The 19,289-nt window shown below is 39.9% G+C and overlaps 1 protein-coding gene across 4 annotated transcripts in view; it reads left to right on the top strand.

Annotated features, from left to right (window-relative positions):
• NRP2 (neuropilin 2) overlaps positions 1–19,289 on the top strand; it is a 142,633-nt gene that overhangs the window by 64,926 nt on the left and 58,418 nt on the right. For all 4 annotated transcript variants that reach the window (XM_074298952.1, XM_074298950.1, XM_074298954.1 and 1 more), the window contains exons 8-10: positions 10,377–10,521; positions 11,626–11,975; positions 14,516–14,660. In XM_074298952.1, coding sequence (XP_074155053.1) covers positions 10,377–10,521; positions 11,626–11,975; positions 14,516–14,660 — 640 coding nt within the window. The remainder of the gene's footprint in view (positions 1–10,376; positions 10,522–11,625; positions 11,976–14,515; positions 14,661–19,289) is intronic.

The raw sequence follows: 19,289 nt of genomic DNA, 5'->3' as shown, positions 1-19,289 counted from the left end.
ATCTATGCCAGTTCTTAAAGAACCATGGGATGCATTTTGTAAGCCTGGTAACTTGATCTCATCAAAAGTAGATGGATATTCTCCTACTCTTCATGGAGGTAGAGGCATTAGAAGAATGTCGCCATCCCCATAACTGGGAGGGAGGACATTCTAGGTATAGGATAAGGTGTCAGCAAAGGCATGGAGGTGGGAAAACACACAGCATGTTTACAGACTAGTTAATCCAATGGCTAGTAGTACATTTTTGCCAAAGTATGAGCTACATGTGGGAATTGGCGGGCCAAAACTGGATTATGGAGGGTTTGATCAGAGTAAAAGCTTGGACTTCATTCAACAGGCAAAACAGAATCATTCAAGTTTTTTAAGTATTGGAATGACATTACAAGATTTATGTATTAGGAAGACTAATTTGACAATCACGAGTGTTTGGGGAGATTTTGAGAAATATTGAAGGTAGAGAGACTAATTGGGAAACTCTAATAGTACAAGTGAGAAATATCAAGGGCCAAGACTACAATGAGGGCAGTGAGAATGGAGTGGAGACGATATATTTAAGAGAGATAATAGAGGTCATATGTTAGCATTTGATGACTAGATGTTGGGACCAAGGGAGAAAGAAAAGAGTTTAAAAAATAGCACCAAGTATTTGAACATGGGTGATATCACAAATCAAATTAAGGAATGCAGAAAGAGGAGTGGGTTTTGTCTAAAAGGTAATGATATATTGAGTTTGAGATGCTGGCAGGACCTCCATGCAGGTGGAGTATCTGCTAGACAGTTGCAATGGGGCTCCGGAGCATAAGAGAGAGATTGTAGCTGGAGATATATATATAATTGGGAGAGCGGATCCAGAGCCTGTGCTATATCTAAATTTGAGCCTTACTTTCAGAGAAATGATAGTACAAGCCCTGGTAGCAGATGAGCTCATTATGAGAAAGGCATTGTCACAATCAAGGGAGAAGAGGGGTCAAAGGTAGGCAGGACTTTGGAAAATTTCTCTGTGGGTGGATGATGGAGTAGAAGAGTACAAGGGCAAAGTACAAAGACAAATCTTCTAAGTAGACAAAGAAACACTTCTTAGAGAAAACAGAGAATCAGGATGGTGATGAGAAAGAGTACAAAGTGTGAGTTCAATAGGAATAGAGGCAAAAGGACAGGAGACTGTGGCAATAAGGGAATTTCTGAATTCAAAGTTTCAGAAGTGAGGTGTTTCTAGGTGAGTGATGAGATAGTGCAGTGGATAGAGCATCACATCAGGTCTGGAGCTAGGAAGAGCTAAGTTCAAATCTGAAGTCAGACACTTCTTAGCTGTATGACCCTGGACAAATCCCTGTTTGCCTCAGTTTCCTCATCTGGAGAAGGAAATGTCAAGCCACTCTAATATCTTTGCCCAGTAAACCCCAAATGGGACCATGAAGAGTGACTGAACAAGAAAACATTTCTAAATGATGATATGGCCTGAAGAATGACCAGTTAGTAGCTATAGCAAAATGGTGATGGTAGAGATTATCGAGGAAGTCAAGGAACTATGAGTCAGAGGATTAGAATGTGTGTTGAATATGTACACTGAAGTTCCAGATGATATAGGAAAAGTGGAGAGAAGACCAGGACCCGGGTCTCAAACTCATTGAGAAAGTTAGGAGAAAGTTCTAGTAGAATTGGGAAACATTGGATGCATCTGTAAGGCAGGAACATCTGCCAGTCATTCATACAGGATGATACAGTAGCTTGTTCCTCCTTCGATTAGGTGATGTCAGATTCAATCTAAAGAAAATCGTTCTAACAAGTAGAGCTCTTCAAAGGCAGAATGGCTGCCTCAGGGGGTTAATGAGTTCACCATCACTGGGAGGAGAAAGGCCTTGATTGATGATGGCAGAACAAAGGTTTGGAAGTAGCTATAACTATACAAGAGCATGTCAGCCCTTCCTGGGAGTTGTGAAAGTGGGATAGGAAGGCTCCAATGGAGAGGGCTTTGAAGGCTGTGTTGTCGCCAGACTTCACTTAATTTGAAAAGAAAATAGAAAAAAAGTTTGAAGATGTCGGAGATGTCCATATTTGGAAATAGGCTAGGAAAGAGATGAAAGCGGATAAAAAATAAGGCTGAGCTGGACAGGGATGAGAGTTTAAGGGAAAAGGGATCCTAGAATAATAGCAACTCCAAACTGGAAGGAAATCTCAAAGATCTTCCAATCCAACCCTCAAACTGAGCAGAATTCCCTTTACAATGTTTCCAAGTGATCATCCAACCTTTTATTGAAGTTCTCCAGGGATGATGAACTCATTACCCACTTTGAACCTCTGTAATTAAGAAGTCTTTTTTTTTTTAATCTAACATCAACTCATCTAAAGAGCTAAAGGAAATACTATACCATCCTGTACTGTGCAGATGATTGAAAGATGTTACTACCTTCCAGATTTATCATCACAACATTGGAAGAGTGATAAATGGTATCTTTTGAGACCTATATTTTAGGTATCTTGAAAACTTCCATAAACCATGGCGGGACAGCCCCAGGGAACCTAGAGATGACTTCAGGATTGAGGGACTAAAGAGAGCACTAGATAATGGGGATTGGGAAACAGGGAGATTGAGAATTAGGCTTGGAGAAGAGGCACATTAGGGGCAGAAGAAAGCTTAAAATAAATTGAATTTTATTCATGGAGAAGCTGGCAAAATTATTACATTTCACATTCTTAATTACAATGAGATTGGTTATGGCAAAAGGGTGCCCTTGCAGGCTTCACTGTGTGGTATCTTTGGCTTCTTTTACAAGATGATTCATTAAAACATATAGGATTTAAATAGTCTTATGTTAAAAAGCTATTTGATTATGGACTCAGAACCGTAGTAAAGAATGTTGATTTTTTTTGTCCTATATGATGGAGCTCTATCCAAACTACTTTTATTAAATATTGACCAATTTAATAATCAGATGGGGCACTCATTGGTATAAATGAGAAAATCAGTGAGACACCACTGACTTCCCAATTTTCTCTAACTGAATATCAACCAAAGTTCTCAAAAAATCAATTGGAAAATGCTGGATTACATTTAAAATTCAATGAGGCACAAAATGGATTAGCCAATCTACTTTGTATCCTGAATTATCCTGTTTATATCCTGTTCACTGAGATGTAATTGAAGGAAATCTTTTTGAGTACATCACACCATATTGGATTTTTTCAAAATATGACCTGTTAACTAAAATATAGTTACCACTACCTCCTCCACTTGCTATCTTGCTTAGGGAGTAAATTCACACTTTTGCCCTCCCTTTCTTTTTCTTTGGGGAATGAAGAATCAATTTTAGGATGTTCTAATTTAAAGTTAACAAGAATGCGTATGCTCCGTGACTTCTGATTCTTTTTTGCTAGTAAAAAAAATTAGATGTCTAAAAAAGTATATTTGTCAAAATTTGTTCTTTATGTTTGCATGTTATCACACTCCACTGATTTTAGATTTAATATTACTGTCAGTTGATTTTATAATCATAGATATAAAGTTGCTTTTTTTTTCTTTAAGCAATAAGATAACACTTGGGTTTTAATGGTTTTAATCCTCATTCTATTCATCTTTTAGTTCTATCCTCTATTAAAATGTTAGCTTCTTGAGTACAGGAACTTGTTCCTTTCTTTCCTCTCTCTTTACCTACTTTCCTTCCTTTCTCCTTCCTTTCCCCCCTCAGAGTTTCCCTTCCTCCCTTCCTTTTTTCCTTCCTTCCTTTCTCCTTTCTTTCTTTCTGCTGTTGATTCCCCAGAACCTAAAACAATGCCTCATTCACAGTAGGGGTTTAATAAAAGCATGTTATATTGACTTAAATTCAGAACCTTATTTTTTTACCCATAATTTAGCCCTCACTGGGTTTCACAGGCCTAGTTGGCCTTGCAGGGAATGGTGGTAAATTTGACTGTTTATTTTTGAGTCTGTTACCAACTATATGTTTGGAAGGAGAAGCTGAGGCATTTGAGGTTTATCGATTTGCCCACAGTGATTCAGTGAATCAGTAAAGGGAGCAGGGAATAAAATCAGCTTTCTGGCACCATTCCTCAGGCACACAACCTTTACCTTATAATGACTAGTTCAGAAGCCAAGAGCCCATCTAAAAGAATTTGATCAGAAAAAAAAAATAGGAGAGGTGATTCTAAAACCACAGAAGCACTAAGAAAATCATAAAGATGTATAATATATGATGGCATTTACCAGCTATAAATAGGGAAGATGCAGGGAGAAAAATAGAGACCTTATAAATCCATTGGGTCAAAAGAAATAGAAACTGCTTAATATTTCATAAAAAAATGGATTCACATAAATTGTGCTTTGATATCTTTGGGTGAAAGATAATATGTAAGGACTGAGGCTTTGTCATTCATTACTCTTAGTTATTAATAATTTGAACTATTATTGAATGAAACTGTCAACAAGGTATGTTTTTACTATTTATTGAACCCATATAATGGGTTAGGGCCTACTTGGAGCCTATATACCCACATGTATCCAGAGCAATCCTTGTCCATGGGATATTTGTGCTTTGGGGAGCTGTGTATTAATGGAGATGATTTTTGTAACTAGACAAAAGCTTCTCTTGCCCCAGGGAAGCTGCAGCTCAGGCTGTGAGTTAGATTAGAAAAGTCTTCACATGAAGCAGGCCCCAGCTCACTAAGAAAGCAGAGGACTGGAACTCTGAGGGCTGGGGAAAGGTATAATGAAGTTAAAGTCAGCACAAGTGGGTGAGTGGGCAGCACATGGAGCAGAGAACAGATCTAAATCTGAAGAAACCAAAAGTAAGAACAAAATTGGGAAGGACCCAGACAAAAACAAACAACTCAAAACAAAAAGGTTTAAAACATTTTTTAGATTTGTTCCTGGAGTGGAAGATTCCTCAATGGGGAAAAAGTAGGGGGAGGGAAGTTTTAAAATAAACTCTGTGACTCAGATTAGTCAAGATTCTGTTGTGGACAGGGTACTGGATTTGTAGGCCATGTTCAAATCTCACTTCAGACAACATCTGTATGATCCTGAATAAGTCATTTAATCTCTGTGTGTCTTATCTGTAAAATGAGTGAGTAAGGCTTGATGTCTTCTCAGGTCCCTTCCAGCTTTCAATTTATGATTGTGAGTTGATGGATCAAGTCCAAATCTCTCTTTCAATCTTCCTTCCTTCCCTCCTTCCTTTCCTTCCCTCCTTCCTTTCCTTCCCTTCCTTCCTTCCTTCCTTCCTTCCTTCCTTCCTTCCTTCCTTCCTTCCTTCCTTCCTTCCTTCCTTCCTTCCTTCCTTCCTTCCTCCCTTCCCTTCCCTTCCCTTTCCTTCTCTTCCCTTTCCTTTCCTTCCTCCCTCCCTCCCTCCCTCCCTCCCTCCCTCCCTCCCTTCCTTCCTTCCTTCCTTCCTTCCTTCCTTCCTTCCTTCCTTCCTTCCTTCCTTCCTTCCTTCCTTTCTTCCTTCCTTCCTTCCTTCCTTCCTTCCTTCCTTCCTTCTTTTCTTCCTTTCTTTCTTTCTTCTTTCCTTCCTCTCATTTCATCAATATAGGGAGTTCCACATTCCTACATTCCTACAGCAATTTGTCTAACTTCAAGTCTTAGAGAATGAGTTATCCCAGAGCCCTGAAATTGGTTAAGTAATTTGGCAAGTAGTGGCAGTAGAAGCCGAACTCAGATAATTTTCTTTTCCGAGACTAGCCCTCTATTCATTAGGCTATGTTGCCTGTTATATTAGTTTCCTGATGAATACAGAGGTCAGTCTTACAGGTATAAACATTCTTCAGGAGCAGCCCTAACATTGAAAACACTTATGTCCACATTGACCACAATCATAGGCCAACACTGAAATGTGCAGGCATACATACCCACCGTCCAGCCCCCAGAGCCTGACATGCATACATCCTATATCACTGTACCCCAGTCTGAAGTAGCAATCATTCCCTCACTTAAGGGGGTTTGAGGAAGGTTGGGAGGGGAATGGTGTTTGGTGTTAGCTGCCAAGACTGCCAAAGAGGGGGGTCAAATAGGATAAAATAGGATATTAAAAACACATAAGCCATGCTGTGTTTCTAAACGGTACCAGCGTGATATATATGCTCCAGATTAGTAGCTCTGTTAAAGTTCAGATCTGCTCAAAACTTCAATTACATACTCACATTTGCAAACAAAGCTTTTTTTTTTCTTTCTAAGGCTACTTAGCACCAACCTAATGAAGGCCCCACATACAGATCAGCACCCAGTCCAACATCTTTGGGGAACAGAGTATTCCTGGTAGCATTGATTGCTGACAACACCCTTTGGGGATATGGTGCTGAATTCATCCCAGGCTTGCCAAAAAAGAAAAAAAAAAAAAAAGAATATCTCTGCCTCAGCAACTTAGATTCTAGGAGAGCTGCATTAATGTCTCTTGTCTGCAGGCAAAATTCCTTCATCCTTCTCAAAACTATAATGTGCACTAACCAACACAGATGTGAAACCAGGGTGATAGTGAGGGCCAGGGCTTTCTCTGACTGCATCATCCCTCCCTTCATCATCAAATTATGATTAGTTATTGAGAATTTATAGAATTCAGGGTTCCCTCATTCCATCTTATAGAGGGGAAGTCAATTATAATCCCCTTTTCTTGCCCCTACTTTTCTTATCTCCTCTTTCCTCCATGTTCCTTCATTATTAATAGCAAGACAGTGAAATCATCATTTGGAAAAGGCAACTGGAGAGTAGCAATATTGTAGACAGGTAAAAGGTCAGTATCTTTGTGAGAATGGACTTTATGCTAGGAAGAAAGAGATAAAGATTTTCCTTTTTACTCTGCCTTTTATTTCTCTCAAGAAAGTCAGTTCTCCGAGTGTGGATCACAACATAGAATTTTCACTTTTTATGTTGTTTGCTTGAATTTTATTTTCTTTCTCAATTTTTTTCTTTTTGATCTGATTCTTCTTGTGCAGCAAGATAATTGTATAAATATGTATGCCTATAAAAATGAATAAAAGAATAAAAAAAAAGAAAGTCAGTTCTCTTTGTTTCATTTTCTCTGGCTTTAAAGAAAACTTCATTGATTGTGTTCTCTCTCTCTCTCTCTCTCTCTCTCTCTCTCTCTCTCTCTCTCTCTCTCCCCCAAAAAAACCCAAATATTTAATTTCTGCATTGCTGTCACTTTCTAATGACCCTCCCATGTAACAAACAATGCCAATACATTGACCACATCTGACAACCATACTTGCCACATACCTAGAGTTTGCCACTTGTCTGTTGAGGGAAGAAAATTAGGTTTTATCATCGGTCCTCTGAAGTTGGTGGTCCACTGCATTGATATCTTTCATTGTTGCTTCCCTTAACATTTTTATGATCTTGATCTAATTTGTCCTCTTGCTTTTGCTTACTTTGTTTTGTACCAATTCATACAAACCCGCCAAAATTTCTCTTACTTCTCCATCATATTTTTGATGTGATGCAATTTTATTATCCATATGCTTCCTTTTTGGTTTTTGCTATCATCATCAATAAGGCTATATTTTTGTATAAACAATATTTTTTCTTTTGTTTTTTACCTTCTTGGAGTATCTGCCCAGTAGTAGTATTGCTGGGACCAAAGAGAGTGTATATTTTAGTGTCTTTTCCAGTATGATTCCAAATTCTTTCTCAGAGCAGTCTATTTGTAGCCCCACTCACAGTACACAAGTCTGTCTATTTTCCCATAGTTTTTTCCAACAATTATCATCTTTACTTTCTTAGCATCTTCATCAATCTGCTAGGTAAGAGGTGAAGCCTTAGAGTTGTTCTAATTTGTATTTCTCATTATTGATTTAAATAATCTTTCTATGGTGGCTGATTGTTTTCATTTCACTACCTATACATATTTTTGACCATTTATTTAAGAGGGAATGGTTTTATTTATTTTGATATTCCACGTACAACACATACCCCACAGCAGGTAACTTTCATGATAACTATCACTTTAGTTCTGACTTTGCCAAATAGCAAGTTATGAGTATTTTACAAAATGATGCATTTCCTAGTGTACTTGTCAAGAAATTCTCTATTGTTAGGTGTTACCTTTAGCCCTAAAGTAAGTGGATTAGCCAGAGAAAAGCTTAATTTCAGCTTCTGTTCCTCCTGTTTTCCCTGTAATCCAAGGCTCTCTTATGGCTCAATTATTGCCCCTTGCTAGAGACAGACTGCCAATCAGTTACATGATATGCCCACTACTTCCACTTAAAACCATTCCTACCCAGAGACATTAAGGTTTCAGTGACTGGCAGCTCCATAAGGTTCAAGAAAGCAGTGTGAGCCAGGTAACTATCCCCAGTGTCTAGGAAACCACTGACTTGAAACAAATAATGCTGCAGTCCCATCAATGCCCTGGAAGTCTGTCATATTCTAAGAAGCAGAAATTGGAGCATCCAGCTTTTCCTCTCCAAAAAGAAATGGCTTTAGCATCCCAGTGTTGATCATTGTGGAATATGGAGAACTCATTTTAAATGACATGCAAATTAGATAGTTTGGCTCTAGGATTTAGGTAGGGGTTTTGTTTTGTTATTGTTGTTGTTTTTGCTTTATCTACCCCGAAGCCCTGAAAACCAAGACAGAAACAGAAGTATACTTACCCCAGTTAGTTTAAAAAAAAAAAACACAAGAGAGCACACACACAGAAAAAACATACGGTCCATATGGTAGTTATTGATTCTGGCCATCTGGTAAGTTAGGAGTTGGCTTCTACCATGTTGAATCAGAAGCTGCCCCAAAAAGCCTTTCCTCCCATAAGATGCATATTGGTCAGATGGGGACAGGGATGGATTTCATTACCTGGAGGTGACTTCTCCAGAAGGAAGGGAGGCTGGGCATGGAGGGGTCGCTTGGACATCTGACTGTGAAACAAAGTCTAAAGAGAGCATTTAATGTGCTGGTTGGAGGGGGTGGGAAGAGGGAAAGTACTGAGACAGTTCTCCATCCTCACACTCATGGATTTGTGTAGGAGCTGGGGAAATATGTATCCAACTATAGAAAGGATTGGATAGGGCCTTCCATGAAGTGCTATGTTAATTCTTTAGGATGCCAGACATGTAGATGTGTGTACATCTGTGTGTTGGCGAAGATGTGTATGAATTTGTGCGCGTGTTTGTGTGTGCATCCCTATCCATATGTTTCTATCTGTATCTGTCTGTGTGTGGCTGTATCTCTGTGCTTTGTGTATATGTATCGATGTATCTGTCTCAGTATGTATCTCTGTGTTCATGTGTCTCTATGTGTTTACATGTATCTATGTGTATCTCTATACTTGATTGTATCTGTATCTGTGTGGATTTGTGTCTGTGTCTTAGCATTTATATGTACTTCGGCATCTCTGTGTGAATCTTTATCTGCGGGTCTATAACAGTAGGGTTGTGGCTTTGTGAGCACTTGTACATGTCTATATTTGCATTCAAGTTACTAATTTATGTGTCGGTATTTGTATGTGAATATATCTACATTCACGTCTCTCTAAAAGTCCATGTCCACATTTTTGCATGTTTGTATTTTTGTATATTTTTGTGTGTGTTTGTCATATGTGTATATCTTAGGAAAGTTAAATTCTATCTCTGCATATTTGTGTATATCTGCATTTATGTCATTAATTCTGTTTGTATGTCAATATCTATATGTGAATTTATTGACACGCATGTGTCTCTAAAAGTGTAGTCTAGGGGCAGCTAGGTGGTGCAGTGGATAGAGCACCAGCCCTGAATTCAGGAGGACCTGAGTTCAAATCTGGCCTGAGACACTTAACACTTCCTAGCTGTGTGACCCTGGGCAAGTCACTTAACTCCAACTGCCCCCCCCCCCAAAAAAGGTGTATAGCTACATGTTTGCGTGTTTGTATCTTTGTATATATTTGTGTTGTGTCACATGTGTATATCTTCTTGCACATCGGAAAGCTAAACTCCAATTCAGGTAAGGGGACAGAGTCTGCTCTCCTCAAAAGGAATCACATTGACTGTTTCTCAGGTTTCTGGATATTTCTCCGTTTTAAGTCTGTATGTTGTTTGTTTATGTTTTCTAAAATGCTTTCCTTTTGAGCTAAACCTTCCCAGCTCAGGGATGAAATTTTCCTCTCTGAAAGTTTTTAGTGAAAACAATTTATTGTTTTAAAGTTAGAGAAGATATGAAAAATAAGTATTTTTTCATGGTGGAAAAGAAACACTTATAACATTTGGGGTTTGTGGGAAGTAAAGGTCAGTGAAAGCTTTTCAGATTCATAGACTCATAGATCATAGATGAAAGGGAGCTCAAAAACTTTCTAGTCCAACCCCATCCCCCGCTTTGCAGAGAAAATGAAGAGACTTGTCCCATGTCACACAGTGACAATGTGTAGCTAAGTTAAAAAAAATAGATTTGAATAGCACATTTTGGTTTCATGTTCTAGGTCTTTCAAGCCAACAATGATGCAACTGAAGTGGTTTTGAACAAGATTCATACTCCGGTGCTGACTCGATTTATCAGAATCCGCCCTCAGACCTGGCACACGGGCATCGCTCTGAGGCTCGAGCTCTTTGGCTGCCGAATTACAGGTAAGATCAGCCTACTTTGCCTCCACTTCCTCTGTTCTTCTTTTGTTCAGTTCTTTGCCCAAATGACGCTTTGGGAGGCAGGTGACACAATCAAGCCATCCTGCTGTCCAGGGGGTTCTTCCCAGAGCCCTCAGCAAGTCAGTGACCTCTCTCACCTTTTCTGTATCTGTGCTGATTCACGAGTGGGTCAGTCCAAATACCAGAACAGTTTTTAAAAGATAAATTTATGGAGTCCTTTTTGGTTTTCCATCACCTACATTTCTTGATGGACTCCTCCCCTCATCTTTAGGGAGTGATCCCTTATAAAGAACAAAAATGCAATAAAACAATGCACGTTCACAATATCAGACATGATTTGAAGTATTTTTGTGCTCATTCTCCTAGCTGGGCACCTTCTCAGACCCATCATTTGGGGCCAGTGGTCATTTTAATTCTATAGCATTCAGGCAACAGTTTTTGAAGTAAAGAACAATTAAGGACTGAACTGTCCTGTGCTGATGATAAGTACATAGGATTTCAGAGGAGGGTGTGCTCTGTAAGGGCTGGTGCAGCCTAAAGTGATGCTTTATTGAGTATTCATGCATAATGACAACAATAATAATAAACAACTTACACATTTAATGCATTAACAAAATTTTCTCACAATTCTGTGAATATTCATATAATTATCTTTCTTTTACAGATGGGGAAACTGAGGCTTAGAGAGATTTTTTTAAATGACTTTTCCCAAGTCAGATAGCCAGTAAATGGAACCCAGATCTCCTCAGATTTAGACCCAATGCTATTCTGATTACATCATGCCTTTGCTTGCTTATTGGTCTAGGAAAACATTTCATAGCATTGATTTAGAGCTGGAAGCAGCTTCAGAAGCTAGCATCTAGTCATTTTAGAGTTGAAGAAATTAAGGCTAAGTGATTTACCCTTAGTCACAGAGTTCGTGTCAGAGAGTGGGATTAGAACTCTGCCCAGCACTTCATCTGCTCCCTTGCCCTGTCTTGAATCCTGATACATCCACACTATGGGATGGTACTCTGCCTGTGGGATGTCAACAATGACTCAAGCAAATGACACTTTGCACTTTTCTCACTCCCGCTCTCTCTGCAGATGCACCCTGCTCGAATATGCTGGGAATGCTTTCTGGCCTGATCGCAGACTCCCAGATCACAGCCTCCTCCACTCGCGAATACCTCTGGAGTCCAAGCGTGGCCCGTCTGGTGAGCAGCCGCTCAGGCTGGTTCCCCCGCATCCCACAGGCTCAGCCTGGGGAAGAGTGGCTACAGGTGGATCTGGGAGTGCCTAAGACAGTGAAAGGGGTCATCATCCAGGGAGCTCGAGGTGGGGATTCCATCACTGCTGTGGAGGCCCGAGCTTTTGTGCGCAAGTTCAAGGTGTCGTACAGTTTGAATGGAAAGGACTGGGAGTACATAGAGGATCCAAGATCCCTACAACCTAAGGTAAAGAAAATTCACAAATTCTAACCAAAGAGGGAGGAATACTTCAGGAGTGGGTCACTTCTCCAGATCAGAGTGTCACATGTGCAAAATTTCCCAGTGGTGGTAGTAAGGAACCAGATTAAAATGTAATTGGGAAAGTTAACCAAAAAAATAAAAATACAGTAGAACACAAATAATGTTAATATGTGGTTTTCTAAGTTAAGGATAGCCAGGGATCATTACGAAGAGTTAGTGGCCTCTTCTATTTGAGCTTGACATGCCTGATCTAGGTAGCTCTAGTTATCTAAATTCCTGCAGTGAAGGAAACTGAGACAGATGGAAATAAAGTGACTTATCCAGAGTAACAATATGTCTCTGAGGCAGGATTTGAACTCAGGTTGTTCTACTTTCTGGCCAGGTTGTGCCATTTAGCCCACAGACAAACAAATGCAAGCGAGAGGAGGTTTTGAAGTACAGGATAAGGATAGAGCATCAGAAACAACTCTTTTTCTCCATTAGTATGTCATTGTTGGTATTATTCAGTCAAGGCTAACTCTTTGTGATACCATTTGGGATTTCCTTTGTAAAGATACAGGAGTGCTCTGCTATTTCCTTCTCCAGATCATTTTACAGATAAGGAAACTGAGACAAACAGGGGTAAGTGATTTGCCCAGGATCTGTCTGAACTCAGATCTTCCTGACTCCAGACCTGGTGCTCTATTTATTGTGCCATCTAGCCATGCCTGTTGATCAGTATACCTCTTCCCATTCCCCTGGTGATCCTGATTGGTTCTATCGCTACCATTCCCATATCAAAGCGGACGGTCAAATAATCTTCCAAAGACAAATTTTATCTGGGCTGGAAGTCAAGGTCACTAATCTCACAGCTCTTTGCCTCTGAGAAATGAAGGTTGGCTTTATTCTCAAGGAAAAAAGGAAAGTCCCTGGTGATGAGCTCGTAAAATGGGTTTCTTTTGTGAGAGAGAAAGAACATTTATCTGCTTTTTCCCTTTGGGCTGGCTGATTTTTCAGTTGCTTTTTAAACCTTTTGAAAATTAAGGGGCCCAAGAAAGACAGGAGAGAGAGAACAGGTCTGTATTCAACTTCCTCTGTTCTGCGAATGTTTCCATTCCAAAAACTGAGGCCAGGGGTGGGGTGGAGGTTTGGGAACACTGATGTAAATTCCAAACTCATAACTCCCGGATCTTGGCAGAATTTATGGGTCGGTAACCCGAACCACAGCAAACTGTCCACCACAAGCTTCAGGCATTGCTACAGAGGACTGACCACAGCTTCTCCTGGGCCCCTCTGGAGACATGGGAATTGAGATGATTTTAGCTATGGTTAGATTCTTCCTTGTGAACAGAGAAAGTGGCCAACTGCCTCCATCTGGGAGTAAGTTCCCAAGGCCCACAGGGGCGATCTGTTCTTGAAAAAAAAAAAATAATAATAATAAAGGAGATGTAAACCGATTCCAGGTGCCTGAATATGCCAGCAAAGCACATGGATTGATATCGCTGATTAACACCCACACCCACCTTTCACCTTCCCTTTTCCTCTTTCCCATCCTGTCTCCCCAATAGCGACCCCACCAAAATGGGAGAACTCCTTTTTGTCTAGGATGTCAGAGTAATTTCTAAGGATATGCTCTCAAAGCTTGGGCAAGATTTTCATGGGAGGTTAGAGGGTACAGCCAAAAGGAAAAAAAAAAATATCTGAGAACCTGAGTTCAAATCCCCACTCTTTTTCTTACTACTTGAATGAGTAGGAATCTATAGATCAGTTATTTTCTTCTATAAAGGATCTAGGCTGAGCAGGTTGGACCAGATGCCTACTGAGATTCCTTCTAACTCTATGCCTGTGGTTCTGTGATCTTTTGCACAAAGAAATTGGTTGTTTGGCTAATCAGCATTAGAAGAGAAAGTCCATTTTCAAAACATAAAGAACTCTCAAGCAGTCAGACCCTGTCAAACTTACTTTTATTTCCTCCAGCAAATTTCAGCATGAGATTTATTCAGATTCTGGTGTGTATATTGAATATGACTTAATCTCCTTGAACCCTGAGACTTTGAGAGGATGGATAGAATGCCCTAAGTCTACACAGATGTCAAAGATGTGTAAGCCCATGACATCCCCTTACCTCAGGGATACTCCAGAGTATACCTCAGGTTAAGTGACTGAAATATGAGGAACTGGACTCAAATTTTCCTTTTGATACTTACTACCCATGTGACCGTGGGCAAGCAATACCTTCCTTGGGCCTTCTGTAAAATGAGATCACATTTAAAGGAGGGAACCTTCTGGCTCAAGACTTAAGAGTTTGAGTCACTTAAATTTCCTGGACTTCAATTTATTCATCTGTACAATGAGTTTCTCTAAGGTATCTTCAATGTATTGTCCCATAATAATTATGGTCCTTTGATTACAAGACCCAGTGAAGAGAGCTCCATAGAATGTCAATCATTGAGAATATCATTCCATACCTGTACCATATCAGGTATAGAAGGAGAGAATATAAAGCACGTGGGGGAGGAATCAGATGATCTTTGTTCTCCTTGCAGCTCTTTGAAGGGAACATGCATTACGACACTCCAGACATCCGAAGGTTTGACCCCGTTCCTGCCCAGTACATTCGGGTATATCCAGAAAGGTGGTCGCCAGCTGGGATCGGGATGCGCCTGGAGATTCTGGGCTGTGACTGGACAGGTAAGGCTCCTTGCATCTTTCTAATTATCTTGAACCAGGTTTACTAAGGTTCAGTCTTCCCTGAGATTGCCCTGAGAGAGTAACATTCATTCACTGACCTAGGCTGGGGAGAAATTGAGGAGATTCATACCCGGATTAGAATCCTATCCAACTTAAAGCCCAGAGTCCATCTGTAGACTTTAGCCAATTTTTAAAACTAAATTTTTATTGCTATCCTTTGTTTTTAGATCAATTTCATTTCCCAGCATTTTTTCTTAGCCTCTGCCTCCCAAGGGGCTATCCCTTAGACCAAAGAATAAACAAGAAAGGAAAGTAATAATAGTTCAGCAAAAGAACTAATTTATCAACCCCATCTGATGTAATGTGGAGCACTTCGCACCTCTGCAAAGAATGGAGGTGCCATCGGGCCATTTTGTGGGGCTCGTGTTTCAGACAGTGAGTCACAGGTTCAGCAAGATTTTTCTCAGAGTCTTGAAAACAAATAACAACAACCCAGCACCCATCCCAATTCAATTATATCCTGACTCTTCAGGCTAAAGGGCTGTTCCTGTTGATTTAGAAAAGGAGAGGGAGTAGGGAAGAAACCACCTCATAATAATAAAGTAATCTGTTTAAGTCTGAATCTGGCCTCCAGATGTCAGTGGTAAAGAGACTTCATTTTCATTTAGAAGCCACATCTGTAAAAGGCATTTGCTAGTTGAGGGTTCCTGTTGTGGGGAGCTTAAAGGGAACATGGTTCACCCCAAGCTTGTGGCTGGGACTTTGTTCATCTCTTCATCTCTGGGGCAGCACCAGACATAGTAGAGCTCTTTAATTCACACTAATGAGGAGGAGGAGGCCTGCTGAGAGCTACTAGTCGAGTTGTAGGGGGAGCAAGTGTACCCATCCCCTCCTTTTCTCTGGCTCTGGCCCCACCCTGTTCCCCCAAGGCTGGCAGTAGATCTTAAGTTCTCTTTTTTTTCCCTGTCTGCCAAAAGGGGCTCAGTCTAGCTAGAGCAAGGGGAAGGTTTAAGTTTCTGAGGCTAAGCAGATTCCAGGTACTGTCAGGACACAGACTATGGTTTCCTTTACTTACTCTCAGCTGGGTACCGCAGTACCTCAGTTTTCCTGGCCTGTGTCCTACCTGTCCCCTTCTACTCTAGTAAGGATGTTGGGAAGGCTGAGTGAAATCTTTCAGCAACTAGGGGTGAACGTACTGTATAAAATACTAAGCTGCTTCTGTAAGAAAAACCCCAAAGGAGAATACCCACAGAATAGTCTAGGATAGTATCAGGCTTCTTGTTATCATCCCTCATCCTCAAATTAAAGGAAAGCCCACAAAGTCATTTCTCTTGGGAATATATATCCCTACATGTTACAGAAGGTGGAGATGAATCTACCTGGTGGTCCTACCTCCAAGTCCTCTGGTACTAGTTTTCATGTGTGCAAAATAGAATCTCTCCCATTGACACATGATGACTTCATTTATGGAGCCAGGCAGGAAGACACTTGTATATCTTGGAGCTGGAACCCTGTTTACAACCAGCTGCCCAGTGGCAAGTGGTCTCCGTCCCTCCCCCTCCTCCTCTTTCCTCCACCCCCCAATTACACTGGTGACTGGTCAGCGACAAGCTTCTGATTTCAAAGCCCTGCCGACCTCCTTCCTCAGAAGATCACAGCTGGAAAAGTCTTACCCTGTGACCACTCTTCTGACTTTGAAGTTACACACATCTGGTTTCAATTGTTCAACAACTTCACCGTTTGATGGGCAGTGGCTCCCTTGTCCCCAGATGGGACAGACGTCAGACATGGTTGGGACAGTGGAGAAGAGAACCTGACGTATCCTCTTTCCTTTTCACAACCACAAATTGTGCCCTCACCCTCCCTTTTATTTTTCTCCATCATCTGTGCCAATCATCTCTACACATTTGGCTCTCTTGACCATTTTAGGGATTGATTTCCCTGGCCCATGTGATTTCCCTGTTCCCTTTTCTGAGTTCCCTCCCAGCTGTCACTCTGCCCTAAATCACAGTGTTTAAAGGTAGTCTTTTCACCCCGCCCTTCAAATGATAACCAATCAGATAGTGTCTTGGGATCAGCTAGGGACAGGTTATTGGACACATCATTTTCACCTGTTTGTTTGTTTGCTTGTTTTTTAATAAAACTATTTATTGTCCTTTTGCTTCAAGACTCAGTCTGAAGTTTTATGACATGGTAACAAATTTGAGCTTACAAATGAGAAAGCTCTGAGGTTATTTGGTATTTGCTGTGAGCAAGAGGCAAATGCTGAAAAGGAGAACAGAAAGGTTTATGTGCCCGGCATTAACAACTAAAAGAAGGGGAAGCCAGGCATGAAAAACCATTCCAAGTATTTAATGATTTCTCTCAGCTCCTAGCATTTATTAAATCATATCCTGAAGGATGTTTGACAAAGGATCAGAACATAAGCAGCTAAGTGGATAAAGAGCTAGCTAGGTTTATAATCAGGAAGCCATGAGTTCAAATCCTGTCTCAGAAACTAGACAAGTCATTTACCTTCAGTCAACCTCAGTTTCTTCATCTATCAGACAGGGAAAATGTGTGTGTGTGTGTGTGTGTGTGTGTGTGTGTGTGTGTGTGTGTGTGTGTAGAGAGAACAAAAGCAAGACAGAGACAGAGAGAAAAGAAAAAGACACTCAGACACACAGAGAGACAGAGACAAAGATACAGAGAGACAGACACAGATGAGACAGAGACCAAGAAAGAACATTTTAAGGTTTGCAAAGTGCTCAACTCTAGGAAGTAGGTGCTATTTTAATCTTCATTTTACAGATGATGAGGATCACATAGCACTTAAGTATTTGGGGGGATTTGAATTCAGGTTTATCCTGATTCCGAGTCAAGTGCTCTAACCACTATATCATCTACCTTACTTATCTCACAGCATTGCTTTGAGAATTAAATGAGATGTTAACATGTAAACTTCAATGTGTCACATGAATGCTAGTTGTTATTGATCCTAAATAACAGAGCTAAGGAATCTTCCTAGAAATGAGAGGAGTGCCAAAGGTTATTCCACTTGCCGTATACTGGACCAACTCCTATGTGAAGATACCACATCATAACCATTTGTTGTAAGAGTCCTCCCTCCCACTATCAATCAATTCATGATCTTTTATTCAGCAAGTATTCCATGCCAGGCACTGTACTAGCTGCTTGGGATAAAAAGAGAGAAATAATTCATTCCCTGTACTCAAGAAACTTACATTCTAAATAATAACATAGCTCTCAAATATTTTTGGCTTCCAAGGAGGTGTTCAAAAAGCAGACACTCTGTTCCCTTAAACTAAAGTTCAGTCCACACAGCTGTGGCAAATAAGCAAACAGTGACTGGTTAAAGTCAGGGCAGGTACAGGTTGTCTGGATTTATGGCTTTGACATTTAAGGTCCAGATGAACTTATGGGAGATGGGTCCAATATGTATGCATGTGTTTATATGTATAGTCACATATATGTTTATATATACTCATGTGTATACATATACACACAGACATTTGCGTGTTTTTTTTAAAGAATCTCCTTTGGTAGGAACATATATGTGAGTGGCGATATGTATGTGACTGTATATACACACACACACACACATACACACACACACACAGATATATTTGTTGTCATTTTTGTTCCATCATTACAATCATTTCCATCCTTCATGATACTATTTGGGATTTTCTTTGGAGTGTTTTGCCATTTCTTTCTCCAACTCATTTTGTAAAGCAAACAGCCCAGATCACACAGTAAGTAAGTGTCTAAGAACAAATTTGAATTTATAGGTGATTCTTTCTGTGTCTAGGCCCAATAGTCTATTCACTTACCTGCATGTATATACAAAATACATATATATTGGGCGCGGGCACACACACACACACACACACACACACACACACACACACACACACACCACTCCTTTGCTCAAAAAACATTCTGGACCCCATGTTACCTACCAAAAACTCATTTGTATGTTTCCTTCTAGTATCTGACTTCACTCTATCTTTCCAGTGTCTCACACTATTTCCAAATAGATATTCTGAAGTCAACCAAAGTTGAACTTTCCCACCTTATTCACATTGTCCTTTATTTTTGGGATGTGTCCTTATCTGATAGCTCTGCCTATTGAAATCCTACTTAACCTTCAAGGGCTCTAGATCATAAGTCATCTCTTCCATGAAGCCTTCTGGGATGTCCCTCTGAAAGTGATATTTCCCTTCTATGAATTCCGTTTTCAGTTTTATATTTTTATATTGTGGTTATTTGCACACATGACATGTGTCTTCTATTAGATTTTAAACACCTTGGATGCAGCAATTTTGTCCTATTTAGCTTTGAATATCCCTATTGACTTTCCAGTACAATACCTTGCACAATAACATTTTTTTAAATAAAATAATGGTTTTATTAAATGTTTTTAAATAAAAACTAATAAGATGAATTTTTAGTATAATTGAAGCTTAATGTATTAAACAACAAACTTTTTTAACTGTTTAATACCAAATAAATGTTTTTTTTTAAATAAGAATTAATAAGATGAATTTTTAGTGTAATTGAAGCTTAATGTATTAAACAACAAACTTTTTTTTAAAAAAAAACTGTTTAAATAGAAATCTTCTAAAC

The sequence above is a fragment of the Sminthopsis crassicaudata genome, chromosome 3, assembly GCF_048593235.1.
Source record: "Sminthopsis crassicaudata isolate SCR6 chromosome 3, ASM4859323v1, whole genome shotgun sequence".
Taxonomy (NCBI): domain Eukaryota; kingdom Metazoa; phylum Chordata; class Mammalia; order Dasyuromorphia; family Dasyuridae; genus Sminthopsis; species Sminthopsis crassicaudata.
Note: the sequence above shows the minus strand (reverse complement) of the source record. Positions and strands in the feature narration are given on the sequence as shown.